Raw genomic sequence first — 18,906 nt, 5'->3', positions numbered from 1 at the left:
TGTCATAATAGGATGTCATAATAGGGGCCCCGGCGGCGAGGACAGTCAGGTGCAGGGGCAGAGACTGCACTGTTCTCGTCCGGGATCTGGATTTTATAGTCTCTGAGTCTTGGCCGCTGATGGGATTACACGGCGCCAGGGGGCCAGGTGGTGGGTGTGACCCCCGCCTACTGGAATTTGGAGGATCTGGGTGGAGGATGCTCGGCCCGAATCCAAGTAGGCTTGGAGATCTCCGCCCCGGAACCCGCGTGGCTTTGTCTCTCTGCCAGTACCTTCATGTGTGCGGAGAGTGGTTTCAGCATGGTGGTGGCTGGTCCTGGACATCTTTGGCTGCCGGATCCCTGGTTGGGGCGGGGAGGAAAGCTCAACCCGCTCCCCTCCAAGGGGCCCCGGCGGCGAGGACAGTCAGGCGCGGGGACAGGAGACTGACAGCATGACAGTATGACAGCAACATACCAGGTAAATGCCTTCACCTCTTTCTGCTCTCTCAGGCCCACCTTTTCCTTTTTTATAATAAATTCACCAATTTGCTAATTTGTCACGCCTTTTCCCTCTCCACCATTGTTGCTATTTTGTGGGGGTGACTGGGGAGCTCTCCAGGTCGTACCCCAGGCAGGTTGGGGTGCACAGGCCCTGGTGGGGCTCCCCTGCTTACCTGAGGCGTATGGGCCATGGTTGCAGCACCTCCAGGGGGCGCTGTGGTGCCCACCAGAGCTCGCTCTTCCTGCCACGGTGCCTTCACCTGTTTTTAGCCGTGGGGCTCACCCAGGCTGTACCCCCTTTTTGTTCCTGCTCTCACATACCTGGCCACGGCGTGGCGGGAATTGCAGACAGCAGACCGACAGACGCATGGGACGCCGGGGGGTGGAACTCGGGGCCGTATGCTGACAAGGCTGTTGCTGCTCCTCTGGGCCTGGAACTTACTTTTTGCATTTTTTTTCGGGGTGTATGAAAATGTTTTACGACTGTGCTTTCATCCCAAAACCTTAGGATCTCGGTCTTTCCTCCTTGCCTTGGGCTAGGCCCAAAGGGACACTCGGCCTACTTCTGCAGTCTTAGAGTGGACTCTGAGCACGTCACCAACCCCCTGCCCTTTGCAACCGAATCCGGCTGCCAGAATGTCATCGTTTTCGTCAGTAAGACTCAGGCAGCCACCACCGTGGGGGTACAGAGGTGTGAGGGTTTTGCCATTCTGGATCTGCTGAACTCGGACGTGATTCCTAATAGCAGAGTTTGACTGTTTGGCCTCACACCGACCTTGTCCAGCGTGAGCCTCTGTGTGTGTGGACCCCTGAGTGCCTGACCTTCCCCGCCATACCCCAGGGCTCTTTCTCACACTGCTTGTCATGCCATATCTCCTCTCGCCGGTGGACAGTACCAAGGCAACGACGCTTCCGCATCCTGCCGGTGGCACGGGACCAGGTGAAAGGGCTGGAATCGGTTTTATTCCAACCAATATCCAAGCTGATGGTGTGGCCTCTGGGGACCCTTTCCAAAGTTTTTCAGCTAGAGTCTCCCTGGGTCTGCCTCCCCCTGGCAAGGGTGCGGAGGGCTGCCACGTGCTGGGTGGGTATTGGCTCTGCGTGGGCTGGCTGCTGACTTCTCGCTCATTTGCATCAGAGGGTTGAATCCAACAATTTCTAGGTGGCTTTTTGGGGGAGGCAGTTGGGATGTTTGGTCTTTTGTTTGTTTGGAGTGGGCCACACCTGGCAGTGCTCAGGAATCACTCCTGGCAGTGTTGAGGGACCCTATGGGATGCCAGGGATCGAACCCAGGTCAGCCGTGTGCAAGGCAAACCCTCTCCCCGCCTTACTCTCCCTCTGGCCCCACCCACAACTCTTGGACAGAGGCAACCAGTGCTGGAAGGAATGCCATCTGGTTTCACTTCTATGGAGAATTCCAAAAAAAAAAGAGGGAATAGAGTTTCCATATGATCCAGAAATTCATCTCCTGGGCATCCATCCCAAGAATACAAAAGCTTCAGTTTGAAAAGACATTTGTGCCCTGTCCTCTGAAGCCATATTCACGGTCCCCGAGATTGGGAAATTAAGAGGCGACCAGATAAAGAAACGATGGTCCCTGGCGCCAAGGAGAAAATGCGGCACGTAACAGGCGAGCCTCGCTCACAGCTGACGGGGGTCGATCCCCGGCACCCCACAGGCTTCCCTGAGTCACCAGAAGTGAGCCTGGATGCCACTGGGTGTGGAGGAGAAGAGGAAAGGAGAAAGGAGGAGAGAGCAGGAAGGGAGAAGAAAGGAGAAGAAAGGAGGAGGAGGAGGAGGAGGAGGAGGAGGAGGAGGAGGAGGAGGAGGAGGAGGAGGAGGAGAGCGCCAGAGACAGGCTGCAGAGATGAGACGCTTGCTGGTCTGGCCTGCGCTGACCTGGGCTTGGTGTCCAGCACCGCGTGCGGTCCCCTGAGCACTGCAGGAGTGGCCCCTGAGCACTCTCTACCCCATCTCTGCCCCAGCCACATTTCCGGCTCCTCTGGGTGCATCAGGGCAGAGAGCAGCCGTACCTGAGTTGCCCCCTACCCGGGGCACCCCCACTCAGGCCCTCTGAACCCCCATCTCTGAAGGCCGAGATCCGTCAGACTTCCCGACACCCTGGGGCTCTGCTCTCCTGGGGATGCCTTCTCTCTCTCTCTCTCTCTCTCTCTCTCTCTCTCTGCCCAACCGCACATCCTTCTCGTGCTTTCCACAGGGGTGAATGTCTCCCAAGAACATTCCTGAATAAACACCCTGGCCGCAAAACCCCAGCTCAGGGTTCTCCGAGAATCCGGCCCCTCACACCCACTGCTGTGAGCCAAGGCTGCACGCACAGGGGGCAGGAGGGGTGTGTGTGTGTGTGTGTGTGTGTGTGTGTGTGTGTGTGTGTGTGTGTGGCAAGCAACACGGGAGCCATGCACGGGGGCAGTGGGCCACGGATCGCAGCACCCTCCTCACACCCGTTCCCTCCCTCCCTCCCTCCCTCCCTCCCTCCCTCCCTCTTTCTTTCTTTCTTTCTTTCTTTCTTTCTTTCTTTCTTTCTTTCTTCCTTTCTTTTTAAAAGAGTCCATGCCCTTTATTAACCCGTACGGGGCTGGAGCAATAGCACAGTGAGTAGGGCATTTGCCTCGCATGTGGCTGACACGGTCGGCCTCAGTTCGATTCCTCCATCCCTCTCGGAGAGCCCCACAAGCTACCGAGAGCATCTTGCCCTCAAGGCAAAGCCTGGCAAGCTCACCGTGATGTATTCGATATGCCAAACACAGTAACAAGTCCCCCAACGTTACTGGGCCCGCTCAAGCAAATCGATGAACAACGGGAGGACAGTGACAGTGATTAACCTGTACAGGTAAATTATTTGTCTTCTGGTTTGTTGAAACAATGTCAGTCAACATTTGCCACAATCATGCCTGTCAAAGACGCTGGCCATAAAACTCCAGCACCACGTTCATCTGAAGGGCATTCCCGGCGAAGGTGGCTGATTTTTTTTGCTTTTGCTTTTGCTTTTTGGGTCACAGGGCTGACCCAGTTTCGATTCCTCTGTCCCTCTCAGAGAGGCCGGCAAGCTACTGAGAGTATCCTGCCAGCACGGCAGAGCCTGGCAAGCTCTCTGTGGTGTATTTGATATGCCAAAAACAGTAACAACAAGTCTCACAATGGAGACGTTACTGGTGCCCACTCGAGCAAATCGATGAACAACGGGAGGATGGTGCTACAGTGCTTTTTGGGTCACACCTGGTGATGCTCAGGGGTTGGTTGTTCCTGGCGCTGCACTCAGGAACTACTCCTGGTGGTGCTCAGGGGACCATATAGGATGCTGGGGATCAAACCCGGGTTGGCCACATGCAAGGCAAACGCGCTACCCACTGTACTATAGCTCCAGCCCCAAAGGCAGCTGATTTTGCCATTCTCCTCCACCTTGCAGTATTTCAGGACAGCCAGTTCAAGCTTCTTTCCCTTATGCTGATTCTTCTTGGGAGCGGGGTAAGACTTCTTCCTTTTCTTTGCATTGCCCCGAGGTCTCAAAGCGATATGAAGAGCGGATTCCTTTTGGACGTCGTAGTCAGACAAAGTACATCCGTCTTCGAGTTGTTTACCAGCAAAGATCAGTCTTTGTTGAGCGGGAGGAATTCCTTCCTTATCCTGGGTCTTGGCCTTGACATTTTCTATCGTATCCGAGGGTTCGACCTCGAGAGTGAAAGTCTTACCCGTAACGGTTTTCACGAAAATCTGCCTCTTGGCGGTGGGCCCAGCACGGATGGCGGATGGGAAAGGAAGCCCCTCACTTCCTTCGCGGGTCCTCTGGGCCTTCCGGGGCTTGACGGGGAGCCCAAGCCTGAGCGGACAGGACATGGTCTGCGAGGCGGAAGACCCTCTGGCTCTTTTATATTTTGGTTTAAATTTGCAGGGGGTGGGGTGGGGCTGGAGCGATAGCACAGTGGGGAGGGCATTTGCCTTGCACGCGGCTGACCCGGGTTCGATTCCCAGCATCCCATGTGGTCCCCTGAGCTACTGCCAGGAGTAATTCCTGAGCGCGGAGCCAGGAGGAATCCCTGTGCATCACCAGGTATGACTCAAAAAGAAAAAAAAAGTTGTGGGGGTTCGGGCGCCCCCTTGTCAGGTTTTGGCTCAGTGCAGGGACCCACCGGTGCTTCCTGGGCCCTCCAGGCCTCCCTGCCCCGGGACCCTCATCAGGTGCTGGGAATCAAACGCGGGTTGGGCACCTGCTCAGTGCATGCCCTGACTACTGTACCATTCGCCCGCACCCGCGGCCCTTTTTAGAAGGAGCTTCCTGTCCCCCCTGTGGGGACTGTCCCCATTTTAGAGTGGCCCAGGGTCTGCTTGGCACAGAAGCTCCCTCCCTGCTTCAGGGCCCGCTTCCCCTGGGTCTCCCGCCTGTCTTTCTCGGCAGTCTTACCCCTCAGGCTGCTTCTGTGCTCTGCAGCCAAGAACCCCCGGCAACCCTCATCGCCCCTGAGTCCCAAAGACGAAGGCTGGAGTGACAGGACAGCGGGGAGGACGTTTGCCTTGCACTCGGCCTCCCCAGGTTCGATCCCTGGCATCCCATATGGTACCCCCCAACCCTGCCCAGCCCCGCCAGGAGTAATTCCTGAGTGCAGAGCCAGATGAAATGTGTCTGCCACAGAGGGGTGTGTGTGTGGGGGGGTAGGATAGAGGAAAACGGGGACAATGGTGGTGGGAAATATACACTGGTGAAGGGATGGGTATTGGATGTTGGAACATTAAATGACTGAAACCCAATCACGAACTTTGGAACTGTGTATCTCACTGTGATTCAATTTCTTAAAAAAGAAGAATGGCCCCCAGTTGTTGGCCCCCAGTTGTGCTATTAGCCAGCGGCTGTGCATGAAGATTCCGGTTGGGGATTGCGCTGTCTGATTTCCTGGTCTGTAGCCGCCAGAGAGCAGTGGGGCCGCTTCTCCGTTCCCCGAGCCCACACCTTCTGCAGAGGTCTTCCTTCCCTCTCGGAGAGCCGTGGGTCCAGGCAAGATGGGATCCCACGCAACGAAGGCTACACTCCTTTCTGCAGTCTTTGCTAACGAAAAAGGAATTGATCTTAGGCCAACGCAAAGCTCAATGGTCAGGTCCTGAAGCCCAGTGCCATGTGCCCCGCCCCCAGCATTGCCAAGTGAGCCCTGGGGACTCTTGAGCACTGGGAGATGGTCCTGGGGAGACCCCACACGTCAGCACTGCATCCTCGGGTCTGAGCACCCAGCTTTCTGGCTCAGTGGTCTGAACATTACCGGGAAAGGTCCCTGTCCCCCCACCCTGAGCCCCTCAGGCCCCAAAATAAAATAATTGTTCCTTGGGGTCAGAAATATAACTCGAAGATCCGGGTCATACTCCGGGCGTGTCTAAGACCTGGGTTCAGTTTCTGCGACCGACTCCCCAGGATCACCAGAGTACAGCCCTGCTGAGCCCCAGTATCGCCAGTTGGACCCTCCAAATACAAATATGTCCTTCAAAGTGGATGGCGAAATAGTACAGGGGTTAAGGCTTCCCATGCGGCTGACGTGGGTCCGTCTCTGGCACCATCCAGAGTCCCCCAAGCACTGCCAGGTGTGATCCTAAAATCAAATTAACAAAACCCAAACGGACAGTGAATGAATGAATGAATGGATGGATGAGTGAGTCTCCACACTTCTGACAATGAAGGATCCTGGGCAAGGTTTGTGCTCCTGATGAAAAGAGAGTTTGTCACACGGCCCATCTACACAGTGGAATACGGTCCAGACACCAGGAACAAAGGAAGGCAGAAATTCGCTTATAAGTGGATGGACATGGAGAGGATGCTGCTGAGTGAAGTGAGTCAGAAGGAGAGGGGCAGACCCAGAATGACCGCACTCATTTGCGGGATATGAATGGGGCTGAGAGATAGCACAGTGGGTAGGGCGTTTGCCTTGCACGCGGCCAACCTGGGTTCAATTCCCAGCATCCCATAGGGTTCCCTGAGCACCGCCAGGAGTAACTTCTGAGTGCAGAGCCAGGAGTAACCCCTGTGCATCGCCAGGTGTGACCCAAACAACAACAATATCAACAACAACAACAAAACACTATGAGGCTAAGGACAGTAGAAGCGAGGCCAGGAGGACCTGTTCTTGGCTGGAACCTTGCCACGAGTGTGGTGGGGGGAGGGCAGTTAGGATGGAGAAGGGACCACTACCACAATGGTAGTTGGAAACAACCACTCTGTCTGCACAAGAACTGAAGAACTGAGTGTTGAAAGGATGATATACCCTTTCGGTTCCTGTACTGCAAACTACAATGACCAAAGGAAAGAGGAGAGAGAGAGAGAGAGAGAGAGAGACACTGCCTCAGAGGCAGACAGACTGTGGAGGGTGATGGGAGTGTAACTGGGGACATTGGTGGGGAGAAATGTGCACTGGTGTAGGGACTGGTGTTGGGACATTGCATGACTGAGACTCAATCGTGAACAACTTTGTAACTGTGTATCTCACAGCGTTCAGTAAAAAAAGAGTTTGCCGGATGTGTCCAAGGGGAAGAGCTGGTACCCCCTCACCCGCCACCCCGCCCTGTGCCTCCCTCCCAAAGCCCAGCGGGCATCGCCGGGACTTTGCCATGGATGCCCCAGGCCCCCAGGGGGGAGGGAGGGCCCTGGAAGGTGAGGTGCTGCTGCTTCCTTCACCAGCTGGCCAATCCCTTGAAGGGGCAAAGGAACCCGGAGAGATAAAGCTTAGGTGTGGACTATTAAGGGTTAAGCAGAAAGTCCAGGGTTAGCTGTAACCTGACCCTCTGGTGATAGCTGGGCTTTGAAACCCGGAACCCTGGGGGACCCGACTCTGACCCGGCCCCCTGCCTGGGAGGCCGGTTGCCTGGGGATGAGGGGTCACTTCTGTACACTGCCCAGCTCTCTGGAGAAGCCGGGTTCCCTGCCCGAGGATGCCTTAATTTCCAGCAACACGGTAAGTTGCAAGGGTAACTTAACTACGCCAGAGATGCTATAAAAACAGCGACTAATGTCTGTCTCTCTCTCTCTCTCTCTCTCTCTCTCTCTCTCTCTCTCTCTCTCTCTGGGAGCACTCACCTGGTAGTACTCAGAGCTTACTCCTGGCAGGGCTTGGGGAACCATATGGGAGACCAGGGATTGAACCCAGGTCGGCCATGTGCAAGGCAAGCGCTCTACCCTCTGTGTTATCACTCCAGTCCCAGAATTCTATTTTCCTTCTCTTTCAGCGTTTGGGCCATGCCTGGAGGTACAGGGTATTTGGGGGCTAGTCCTGGCTCTGTGCTCAGCGGTGCTCTCTGATGGTGCTCAGGAGGACCCTACGTGGTGCCAGGGATTGAAGAGGGTCGGCTACGCGGGGCCTGAGACTGGCCTTCAGTTCTATTTCTCCAGCCCCGAGAAAAGCAAATTCCTCTGTGCTTCTTTTTATGGTGGTGGGGATTGCACCCGGGTCTCGAGGCAAGCACTTTACCATGGAGCAAACATCCATCCTCAGCCCCCAATTCTCAAGGACAAGAGGGTCCTCACTGGGGAGTTGAGGGGGTCTTTCCGCAGGAGGCAAGAGAAGGGAATATCGGGGTCGTGTGGTTGCAGACTGGTCAGTGACTGGTGGTTTTTTTTTCTTTTTTTTTCGAAGACAAAGCAGGAGATGAGATGGACGGGTGGGCCTGGAGAAGCAGGTGCACCCGAGGGTGTAGCCCGGGCGGAAGGCCAGCAGGAAACCACACAAGCTGGCTAGATTTTGACTCCCAGGAGCTGGCCAGCACCTCTGTCCGGTTTCCTAGGTGGTGTGATTCACTAGGTGAGATTCACTAGGCTCTCCATTTGATGGGCTGTAGAGAGATCATTTGAGAAGGGGGTAACGAATTTGGATCAGGTCTTACCCTCTGGAAATATCCTGTTTAAAGGACTTAGGTGAGTTTTCTTGGTAGCCCAAAGAATTAAAAATGGTGAACGGGGATCCGGGTTTGATTCTGGGCACCGCCTGGTCCCCCGAATGCTGGGTGGGAGCAACCCCCAAGCACCTGGCAGGAAGAAGTCTGCAAATAGCACTTGGTGTGGCTCAAAGACCAACCAAACAACAACAAAAACCAAACGAACCAAAATTAGAAGCAAATCCAGCACCTTCATGACTCAGGAGGCAGCAAGGGCAGGGCTTTCGGTGCCGCTGGGTCTGTGTGGAGAGGGCATCTCTCTGCTTGCCACGTGGCAATCCACATCCTGCAGGTGGCTGGGCATCGTTGACTATTGAATTCAGCGATGGATATCAATATTCATTCAACTTGAATATTAGCAGAGAAGTGTCATGGGCAGAATAGAATGGAACTGGGTTGGAGATCCCCAAGTGCAACAATGTCCGGAATCAAGGCAGCCTTTTTGTGATCAAGGGTCTTTGCCAGATGGTTGAGTGCTGGTGCAGAGCAGGCACTCTTAAGAGTTTCTCAGAGAATTTCTCAGGCATGAACTCTTGAAAAGCTCGTGCAGGAATCCTTGAGGCCCGCCCTCTTGACCTTGAGTACCAAGCAGCAATGGCGCATGGAGGTGCATCTTGCTCTCTGTGGTCCGGGATCTTGTCCAGAGGCTCTGAACGTTGAACCTGAGACCACTCTGCAAGAGCTCAGCAGACAGAAGGGTCTCTGTGGGCTTTGGTGGTCTCATCATGCATATGCTCACGTTTCACTGATGGAAGGCAGGGGGGACGTGGTCCCTGGAGCGTACACTGGATTCAGTTCCAGAGACGTGTGCCGACGGGTGCTTCCTAACACACAGGCAGCCTGTGCTTCGATTCCCCAATGGCAGCCAGACGTGGAAGGACACCTCCTGGGTTGTCTGGTCACAAAACGGTTGGTCCCCCACCTCTGTCTGCCCTACCACGCCGCCTGCCTCGTCCAGACAGGCCCTCGCGGGCCATCCCAGGGATCCTTTTTGTCCCAGAGATGGCTTCCGGCTTTGACCTTTCCCAACCTTTCCCCAAGAGAAGAAATCCAGACGCTGCGCCGTGTCTACGGGGACAGCGATGGGCCCACTTGGCCGAGCAGCTGGAGACAAGGGTCTTCCGGCAGAGGCACGGGGGCACGGAGAGTGCTGGGTGCCCTGCTTCTCGCCGCTGCTCCATTGCCAGGCACGCCTCACTTTCCTCCGCAGGCTGTGCGCATCTGGCCCTGCAGCTGGACAGACCTAGAGGTGGTCCCGGGCCTGCTCTGGTTTTCCTTCTTGGTTCCAAAGCTTTCTGTGAGTTATCCCACCCGCGAGTTTTACCCAGGAGGGGCGCATTCTCCCCAGATCCTTTTGCCCTGGTCTCCTTCTCCTTCTTCTTCTCCTCTTCCTCCTCCTCCCCTCCTCTTCCTCCTCCTCCTCCTCCTCCTTCTTCTTCTTTTTCTTCTTCTTCTTCTTCCTCCTCCTCCTCCTCCTCCTCCTCCTCCTCCTTCTTCTTCTTCTTCCTCCTGGTGGGGGCGTTGTTACATCAGGCGCTACTCAGGGATTACTCCTGACTCTGAATTCCGGGATTCATACTGCCAGGCCTTGGGGGACCACATGTGGGGATCAAACCTGGGTGAGTCGCAGGCAAGGCAAGTGCCCTTCCTGTGCCCCTATCATCCCGGGCCAGCCCCTGCTTGGGATTTGGTGACAAGAGCAGGACAAGGACAGGCGATGAACCACTTCGTGACCAGGGAGTAAGGCCAGGGCCGTGACTCCCGACTTGTGTGGGCACTGTGGGCCCTCCCCTCTGCCAGCCAGCTCTGGCGAGACCGAGGCGGGTGGCAGTAAGGCAGACCCATGCACCGACCTCCAGGTCGGACAATCTGACGCTCCCAAAGGCCATCAGGGTCCAAGGAGCAGCCTGGGAAGTGAGCGGGTCAGTTCTGGCTCCTTTTCCCCGACAACAGAAACTCTGGAAATCCCAAGTGTGATAGGAGGCAACTATGAACAATTTGATGCTCTTCAGCTGGAGGACCTAGAAGAAATGGAGAAGAAAGGGCCCGATTCTGAGAGTCACGTGATCCCCCAAAGCCGAAGGGGGAGGAGGTAGAAAGCCTCAACAGGCCAATCCCAAGTAAGGAATCGGAAGAAAAGTCCCGGCCCTGATGGGTTCACTGGTGAGTTCCGGGAAAACTTGCGAGAAAGACCTACGGCCTTGACTCCTGCAGCTCTTCCAAAGTATGGAAGACACCGGGACCCTTTCTCACACCCCCCCTGATGCGAGTATTCCACGATACCCAAAGGCAGGTGGCGGCGTCTCTGTCTTTCTTCTCCTGGCCTGCTTCTCTCCCGACCTCCCCGCCTTTGCCAACCTCCCCCCTGCCCGCTCGCCTCTGCCTCCCCTTCCCCTCGCTCCCCCACCCTCCCAACGGGGCTTCCTTCTGTGCACCCCCTTCCTGCCAGCCGGCCTCCTCTTCTCCGTCCTTCCTCTCCTGCTATGTGGAGGGAGGCAGGACATGTCTGATCTGCGGGAGCCACTAGGCTTGATTTGTCGCAGATCTGCCCTGCAGAAAAGATTTTCGATGACAGAAACTCACCAAGAGTCAGGAGAGAAAACCCGGTCGTGCTGTCTAAGGGCCCCAGGGTGCTTGGACGATCTCGGCAATCGCCAGCTGCCCTTTCCTCATCCGGGTCCGCGAATCAGGCGTTTTTAGGAGAAACATAGTCCGATTCCCTTTCTGATTCATTCACACTTAGCTCACTGAGTTCGATTCCCAGCATCCCACAGGGTCCCCCGAGCACCGCCAGGGTAATTCCTGAGTGCAGAGCCAGGAGTCAGCCTTGAGCGTCGTTGGGTGTGACCCAAAAAGAAAAGAAAAAAAAAAGTTTTATGGGATCTTGATCGCCTTGGGTCACTTTTCCTCTCTGAACCGGGAGGCTGCGTCCTGTCAGTGTGTGGCCTTGAAACGGAGGTGGGGGTTCGGATCCCAAGCCCAGGGCACCAAGTTGGGTCCAGACTTGGTTGTAAGGCTGGGCCCGTTCCTAGGCCTGGCAGAGGAGGAGCGGTTCAGGGTTCTAGACAGCGGCCGTCACCTGTGAGAGCGGAGGTGACACACCAGCTTTTCAGGACCGTCTTGCTGATTGGGGAACTAGCAGCAGGCTCAGCCCAAAAGTGACTTTGACTTAGCCCTGATTTTACACACACACACACACACACACACACACACACACACACACACACACATTCCTGCTGGGCCAAGGACAGGGGTGAAGGTCACTGGTGCCCTGGCTGCAAGAACTGCAACACATACACACAAAGTCCTCACTTAGCCCTGATCTTACACACACACACACACACACACACACACACACACAGAGTCCTCAGTCCTCAGTCCTGATCAATAGGTTCTTGGAAACTTTGACCTTGACACGGTTTTGTTCAAAGTCAGCAGGGGCATTTTTGCAACGCCATAAGGACCAATAGGTCTCTTTTTGGGGAGGGTCTGCTGTATTGAATTCCTTTGGGGGGTTGCACCAGGAACTTCTCCCCGACGTGCTCCCTGGGGTTCTGTGTCAGAGGTTGTGGCAGGGCCGGCCCCCAGCGGTGAGTTTGGCGTTTGGCGTTCAGTCCCCACTCTGCAGGTGGGGCACCAGGAAGGCCACAAGGCAGCTTCTGAGTGTGAAGAAACCGCGTCCTGCTGGGCCAAGGACAGGGGTGAAGGTCACTGGTGCCCCGGCTGCAAGCACTTCAGCCCCATCCCTGAGTCTCAAAGAGGCAAATGACCTGGCCAGGCTCCACGGGGAGGGCAGCGGCTGTCCACAGCACCCAGTCCGGGGGGACTTTGTGCCAGACTGTGGGCCCCTGGGCCACCATCTGACATCAGTCTGGGTGTCTGTACTGCTGGGTCCGTGAGTGACACCCCCTCCCCAGCGGCCCTAAGCTGATCCCTGGGGATGCTGGTCTCTCTGAGACTCCGGAGCACTTCCCCGCTGACTGATTCTGCCCTGCTTTCAGCCCTCAGCCCCTGTTTGTACTGTGCCTCCCTGCCCCCGACTGGACGTTTCTCCTGGACTCGGCTGTGCCCATGTGACTCTGAGGGTCAAGTGGGTGGCACTGGGGGACGGGGGTTGGTCGGAGACCTGGTTCCCGACTGTCCGGCAGAGGCTGGGACTGGGCCTGCCACACGCTCCTGCCGACAGCCCCAGCCAGCAGAGGAAGAGCGTTCCAGCGAGGGTCCAGAACATTCCTCGCTCGCTTGGCCACTGGGCGGCCGCCACGAACAAGGACAGCGGGGACCCCTGGAACCAGCTGCCCGGTGCCTTGCTACGCCCCTGCCATCAGGCTGTGTCTGCCGGGCATGGGGTTCTCCGTTACTCATGGGCCCCTGGCCCATCTGCTAAGGCGATGATGGGGAGGGGGCGGCGCTTTCCTACGCCCCGAACCCCGCTCCCCAAGAGTCACGGGGCCGTGGGGGGCAGTCTGGGCCCTCACCCTCCTCCACCCGACCCACCTCTCCCGGCGGGTGCCAGCCGCCGCTTCCCCATCTGCGCGCGCGCCCCCTGCCGCCAGCCGGGCACCGGGCGGCGTCCGCGCCACCGCGGGACCCCCACGCCCGGGACCCCCGCCCCAGCGCGGGACGCCCCCCACCCCGAGCCCGGGTCGCCGCCCGCGGGGCGCGCCCCCACTCCGGCCGCCTCGGGGCGGGCCGGGGGTGGCCGGGGCCGGTCCCGGGGGGCGCGCGGGAGGGCCGCGCCGGGCCTTTGTCCCCGCCCGCCGGGGCCCCGCGCGGCGCCGCGTCCCGGGCGCGCCCCCCACCCGCGTCCCCCAATTAGCGCGGACCGCCTGACGTCACGTCTGCCGGAGATTGGCTGCCGGCTCGGACACTCGGTCCCCGGCGGGAGCCACTTTTCAACGCGTCCGGCCGGGCGGCCGCGTCCTGCGTCCGTCCCGCGCGCGCTCGCAGCCGTCGGGGTCCCTGGGGCGCGATCGGCGGGGCGGCGGGGGCGGGCGGCGATGTCGGGGTCCCGGCTCGGCCGCGGGGGGCTGCCGCCGCCGCCGCTGCTGCCGCTGCTGCTGCTGCTGCTGCTGGGCGCGGGGCTGCTGGCGGCCAGCGCGCGCGGCCGGGCGCCGAGGGTCGCCTTCGTGCTGCGCCCCGGCCCGCCCGCCGGGCCCCCCGCCGGCCCTGGGCGTCGCCCCCCACGCCAGGGCCGGCCGCAGCAGCGGCGGCGCGGGGGGCGCCCCGGCCGAGCGCCCCCGCCGCCCCCGCCCGGGCCCGCGGCCCCCGCCGACCCCGCCGCCCCCGTTCGCGCGCGGCGCTGGGGGCCCCCGCGGGCCGCAGGTGGCGCCGAAGCAGCAGCTGCAGGGGTAAGTGCCCGGGACCCCCGGGACCCCCGCGTCCCCCGCGCCCTCGGGACCCGCGCGCCCCCCGCGCCCCCGGGACTCCGCGCCCCCGGGGACCCCGGGACCCCGCGCCCTCGGGGACCCACGCGCCCCCCGCGGCCCCGGGACCCCCGAGAACCCGCAACCCCGTGTCCCCCGCGCCCTCGGGACCCCGCGCCCTCGGGACCCGCGCGCCCCCCGCGCCCCCGGGACTCCGCGCCCCCGGAACCCCGGGACCCCGCGCCCTCGGGGACCCACGCGCACCCCGCGCCTCTGGGACCCCGCGTCCTCCGGGACCCCGGGACCCCGCGCCCTCGGAACCCCGCGCCCCCAGGACTCTGCGCCCCCCCGCGCCCCCGGGACTCCGCGTCCCCCGCGCCCCTGGGACCCCGCGTCCTCCGGGACCCCGCGACCCCCGGAACCCAGGGACCCCGCGCCCTCGGGGACCCACACGCTCCCCGCGGCCCCGGGACCCCCGAGAACCCGCAACCCCGCGTTCCCCGCGCCCTTGGGACCCCGCGCCCCCAGGACTCTGCGCCCCCCGCGCCCCTGGGACCCCGCGTCCTCCGGGACCCCGCGACCCCCGGAACCCAGGGACCCCGCGCCCTCGGGGACCCACGCGCTCCCCGCGGCCCCGGGACCCCCGAGAACCCGCAACCCCGCGCTCCCCGCGGCACCGGGACCCCCGCGCCCTCGGGCCCGGAGCACACAAAAGGCCTGCGCGTGCAGCCGGGCGGGGCCCCCGGGACCCCGAGGGGGGGTGCGTGGAGGGGCCGCCGGCCCGCGCGCCCGCAGCTCCCCGCCCCCCGCCGGCGTCCCGGGACGGCCCAACAGCCCCGCACCTGTGGGCGCCGCCCCCGCCCCGGCAGGCACGCGCCGGCCCGGAGCATTTGGGGACCTTTGAGGACCCGGTTTCCAGCTCCTCCACCCATCCCTGCGGGGAAGGCGGGGTGCGTGTGTGTGTGTGCGCCTGTGCGTGTGTGCGCACGTGTGCGTGTCTGTATGCGTGTGTGCGTGTGCATGTGTGCACGTGTGTGAGGGTGCGCTTGTGTTTGTGTATGTGTGTGCGCTTGTGCGTGTGTGCTCGTGTGCGTGTGTGTACATGTGTGTGTGCTCGTGTGCATGCATGTGCTGTGTGTGCGTGTGTGCGCGTGTGGGATGGCCCGACTGTTTTTGTTCCTTTGGCTTCCCCAGGTTGCAGGTGACCCTACTCGTATCCCTCCGGGATGCAGTGCCCTCTCAACCGGCGCAGCCGTCCTAGGGAAAAGTTTGCCTCCCGTTTGTGGACCCCCCCTTACACCGACCCTCCCTTCCCCTCCCATTATGCAGCCTCTTTGGGTGCCCCTTGGGAATCTGGAGGCACCAGACGAGGTTTCCGGTCCCCCCTCACCCCTGCCCCAGCGCAGGGTCCTGGGAAGGCAGTGTGGGAAGGCGACTCAGTGGTTGCTCTGTTCCAGGGTCAATGTGTGTGGAGGACAGTGCTGTCCTGGCTGGAGCAAAGCGCCTGGTTCCCAGAGATGCACCAAACGTGAGTTCCCCTCCCCTCCCCCCTAGGCCCGTGGGCAGGGAGCAGGGTCCAGCCCCCACAGGGCCCTGGGGGAGGGGATTCCAGAGTGCTCCTGGCACCTCCTTCTGAGGGGGGTCTGCGTCACCACCCAGGAGGGTCCGGTGGGGGCGCAGGGCAGTCCAGCGGAGCCTGAGGGTGCATCGCCCAGGCCCCTGGGCTCAGAGCTAGGGGATTCCTAATGGAGGGGTAACCCGGGCAGAACCGAGGCCGAGGCCGTGGGCGTAAACATACTCATGAACAAATGCAAGTGTCTTGGGGGTGAGTCTGCTGCGCTTGGGGCAGTGCTCAGGGGACTGACGAGTGCTGGGCCTGGGGTTTGGTTTGGGGACGGGTGGGCAGAGCGCCTGGTGGTGGCCTTTTCAGCAGGCCGGGGGTGGCTGTGTGGCTGTGCCCGGCTCGTCTGCCTGGCCCCAAGCACAGGGTTTTATGGAGAAAGAAAACAGGGGAGCCCATGTGTAGAAAGGGGGTCTGTAAGTCCCTGGGCTTCAGAATGAGCCGTAAACTGCCTTCTTGGTTTGGCCAAACAAAGGCAGGGCCAGACTTGGGGCAGAGGGTAAGGTGAGGACCACCGGCTTTACCTGTAGGATGTGTGTGTGTGTGTGTGTGTGTGCGTGTGTGTGTGTGTGTAAGCTTTCTGGTTTGCACGATGGGCAGCATCTTAGAATAATGTGTCCCGATGCATCTAACCTGAGATTATCCGAAAACACCGGCAGCATCGTGAAGCTCAGGGTCCAGAGAAAGTGAATATTTCCTGGTTTTAAAAAGTATTTTTGGGGGTGACGTGGGACGATGCCAGGGCTTATTCCTGACAGTGCTCAGGGATTGCTCCAGGTGAGGCTCAAGGACCGTATGCGGGTCCTGGAGGGGGTCACAGCTGGGTGTGCCATCTCTCCAGCCCGGGAAGATGGGTTTCGCGGCTCCTTTTGACACGCGGGTTGTGTGAGGTGCTGATGGGACAGAAACCGGACTTCCGCTCAGATCGCTCATCATCCTTCTCACGGAGCACCTTGGCCGTGTGCTTTGGGACCGTCCCGAAGGCTGGCCGCTCACTCAGCACAGTTGGTCCGGGACTGGTTTGGATTGCGAAACGTGGACGGGTGTAGGTTTCTTGGACAGAACTTCGGGGACCAAGCACGTTTGTCAGGATGCCTGCCATCTTCCTGGAGGAAGCGGGTGGACGGTGGCTTGGAGGCTGCCCCTTTGGATGTGAGAAAGTACGGATGGCAGTGAAGGCTGGGTTCCAACCTAGGGTCACGCTGCCGCGGTCTTGTCATTCTGCCTTCAGACCGGAACAACATCAGAAATGCACAGGGTTGTGGGCAGGTGGGATCGGACTTCCCTTCAGAGACCACACTGGGTAATATTGCAGCAGCCTTTTCTAGAACTTACAGGTGCTGGGCTCAGGTCTCGCCCCCACTCCCCGCCCCCACCCCCCACCCCCAGGAACTCCATGCGCACCGTCTGATCTGCGATGTGTGTTATTTATTTATTTGGTTTGGGGGCCACAGCTGGTGATGCTCAGAGTAACCCCGAGCTTGGCACCCGGGAATTACTCCCGGCAGTGCTCAGGGCACCATATGGAATGCCGGGGATTGAACCCAGGTGGGCCGTGTGCAAGGGAAGTGCCCTCCCCGTCGGACTGTCGCTTGGGCTCCCAGTTTGCTCTTTGGGTGCAGCTCGCTGGCAGTGGTTTGCTGGGCTACTGACAGGCTTGAAAACGGGCTGGGCTGCCCTGTGCTCCTTAGGCCCAGGAGGGAGGCTGCACGGAGATTTGAAGAGGCTCACGTGGCAGGCGAAGCTGGGCTCTCAGGTGCTCTGAGCATTCGGGGTCCAGAAGGCACAATTAGAAGGGGACTCCGGGCCGGAGGATCAGCCTCCTGGCTTCCCGCTCTCCGGGTCGGGAGACCAGAGCGTGAGAGACCCTCGGTGTGCTCTCAGATGATTCAGAAACAGAGGACCGGGAACGGCGTCAGGGCAGAAGCGTTCAGACTGGGCGGCTTCTAGAAAGTTCCAGAGCCGCCACCACGATGACCAAGGCCCTGACCCCTGCAGCCGATGCCGCCCCTGCGGGCTCACGCCCCGGCCCCTGGAGCTGAGCCCTTGAATTGCTCTGGAACCTCAGCCGTTGCAGCTTTGCCAACGTCCCTTTCGATGCATTTCTGCTTCCAAGAGATCGGCCCGGTGAACAGGTGGGGCCGGGCACCAGTGTTGGGAACGGGAAAGCGCAGCTCCTGCCAGGGACAGAGCTTCTGGAAGGTTCTGCCGACCCACATGCAGAAACACCCTGGGTCTTGTTTCGTCTGTGGTCGAGCCGTGTGGCATGGGGTCAGGTTCAGAGCCTGCGGACCTCACTGGGTCACCGCTGTGTTCTCCTGGGACTTCACTGGACGCCTCTGGCAGGTACGTGTCCCCTTCCGGCTGGACAGTGCCCTGCCCGGCCTTCTGTTTCAGGGCCGTGTGGGTGTCACATATGTGCATCCCTTGCCATAGGAGAACGTTGTTTTTTTTTTTTTAATTTAATTTAATTTTTAAAAAAATATTTATTTATTTATTTATTTTTGGTTTTTGGGTCCCACCCGGCGATGCACATGGGTTCCTCCTGGCTCTGCACTCAGGAATTACCCCTGGCAGTGCTCAGGGGATCATATGGGATGCTGGGAATCGAACCCGAGTCAGCCGCGTGCAAGGCAGATGCCCTACCCGCTGTGCTATCGCTCCAGTCCCGGTTTTGTTTTTTTAAGAGCCAAAGTTTTTATTTGTTTCTTGCATGTGCAGTATTCCTCGATGACGTCCTTGGCCTGTGATTCTTTGCCGTAGACCTTCACCACAACACAGCTGCAGCCAACCACTTTACGGGGTTTCCCTTCTCTGTCGATTTTACAGAGGCCCACCCATTCCCTAGTTTCTTTCTTTCTTTCTTTCTTTCTTTCTTTCTTTCTTTTTTTTTTTTTTTTTGCTATTTTGGGTCACACCCGGCGATGCACAGGAGTTACTCCTGGCTCAGGCATTCAGAAATTACTCCTTTCGGTTCCCCGGGGGACCACATGGGAGGCTGGGAATTGAACCTGGGTCATCTGTGTGCAAGGCAAATGCCCTACCCGCTGTGCTGTTGCTCCAGCCCCCCATTCCCTAGTGTCTCCTTGTCACAGCCTTAATTAGGTTGACCTCGTGTTTAGCCCCAAGTGCCTCCACCAACCTGGCATACCTAGGCTCATCACAGTTGGATGCAAGCACACAAGGATGGGCTTGGCGCTTGTCTAGGGCTTTGGTGGCTTTGCGGATGTCACGGGGGAGGCCGTGGTGACCGAGGGCTGTGTTCAGCACCTCTGGTAGCGCGGGATTCGCATCCATTACACCGCCAGCAGCAATGCCTTCCTCGGCCATGGCGGTGGCTTACGGGGGGAGCCGAATCTTGAACGCACCCGAGCCTCTGCCTCCGTGCAGTTCCATGGCGGCAGGAGGGACAGAGCTATAGGAGAATTTAAAAAAAATTTTTTTATTAGTGAAACACCATGAGGTACAGTTGTAGACTTACTTTTTTTTTTTTTTTTGCTTTTTGGGTCACACC

General features: G+C 59.3%; 2 protein-coding genes and 1 pseudogene across 2 annotated transcripts in view; 1 reads left to right on the top strand and 2 right to left on the bottom strand.

The window, feature by feature from the left end:
* Positions 1-3,338: 3,338 nt before the first annotated feature.
* Positions 3,339-4,337, bottom strand: LOC130034195 (ubiquitin-40S ribosomal protein S27a-like; annotated as a pseudogene).
* A 5,785-nt stretch (positions 4,338-10,122) lies between these two features.
* The window catches only part of LOC130034187 (latent-transforming growth factor beta-binding protein 1-like), a 95,019-nt gene continuing 86,235 nt past the window's right edge, over positions 10,123-18,906 (top strand). The window contains exons 1-3 of the mRNA XM_056125751.1: positions 10,123-10,145; positions 13,598-13,756; positions 15,229-15,299. Coding sequence (XP_055981726.1) covers positions 10,123-10,145; positions 13,598-13,756; positions 15,229-15,299 — 253 coding nt within the window. The remainder of the gene's footprint in view (positions 10,146-13,597; positions 13,757-15,228; positions 15,300-18,906) is intronic.
* On the bottom strand, positions 16,385-18,780 carry LOC130031343 (40S ribosomal protein S12-like). Its single transcript, XM_056122579.1, has 3 exons — positions 18,486-18,780; positions 18,083-18,259; positions 16,385-16,498 (listed from the first exon to the last, which is right to left on the bottom strand). The coding sequence occupies exons 1-3, from the start codon at positions 18,720-18,722 to the stop codon at positions 16,385-16,387; spliced, it is 528 nt and encodes a 175-aa protein (XP_055978554.1). The 5' UTR covers positions 18,723-18,780.

This window comes from Sorex fumeus, unplaced genomic scaffold (genome assembly GCF_029834395.1).
Source record: "Sorex fumeus unplaced genomic scaffold, SorFum_2.1 ptg000006l, whole genome shotgun sequence".
Classification (NCBI taxonomy): Eukaryota; Metazoa; Chordata; class Mammalia; order Eulipotyphla; family Soricidae; genus Sorex; species Sorex fumeus.
This window is presented reverse-complemented; position numbering and strand designations above follow the sequence as displayed.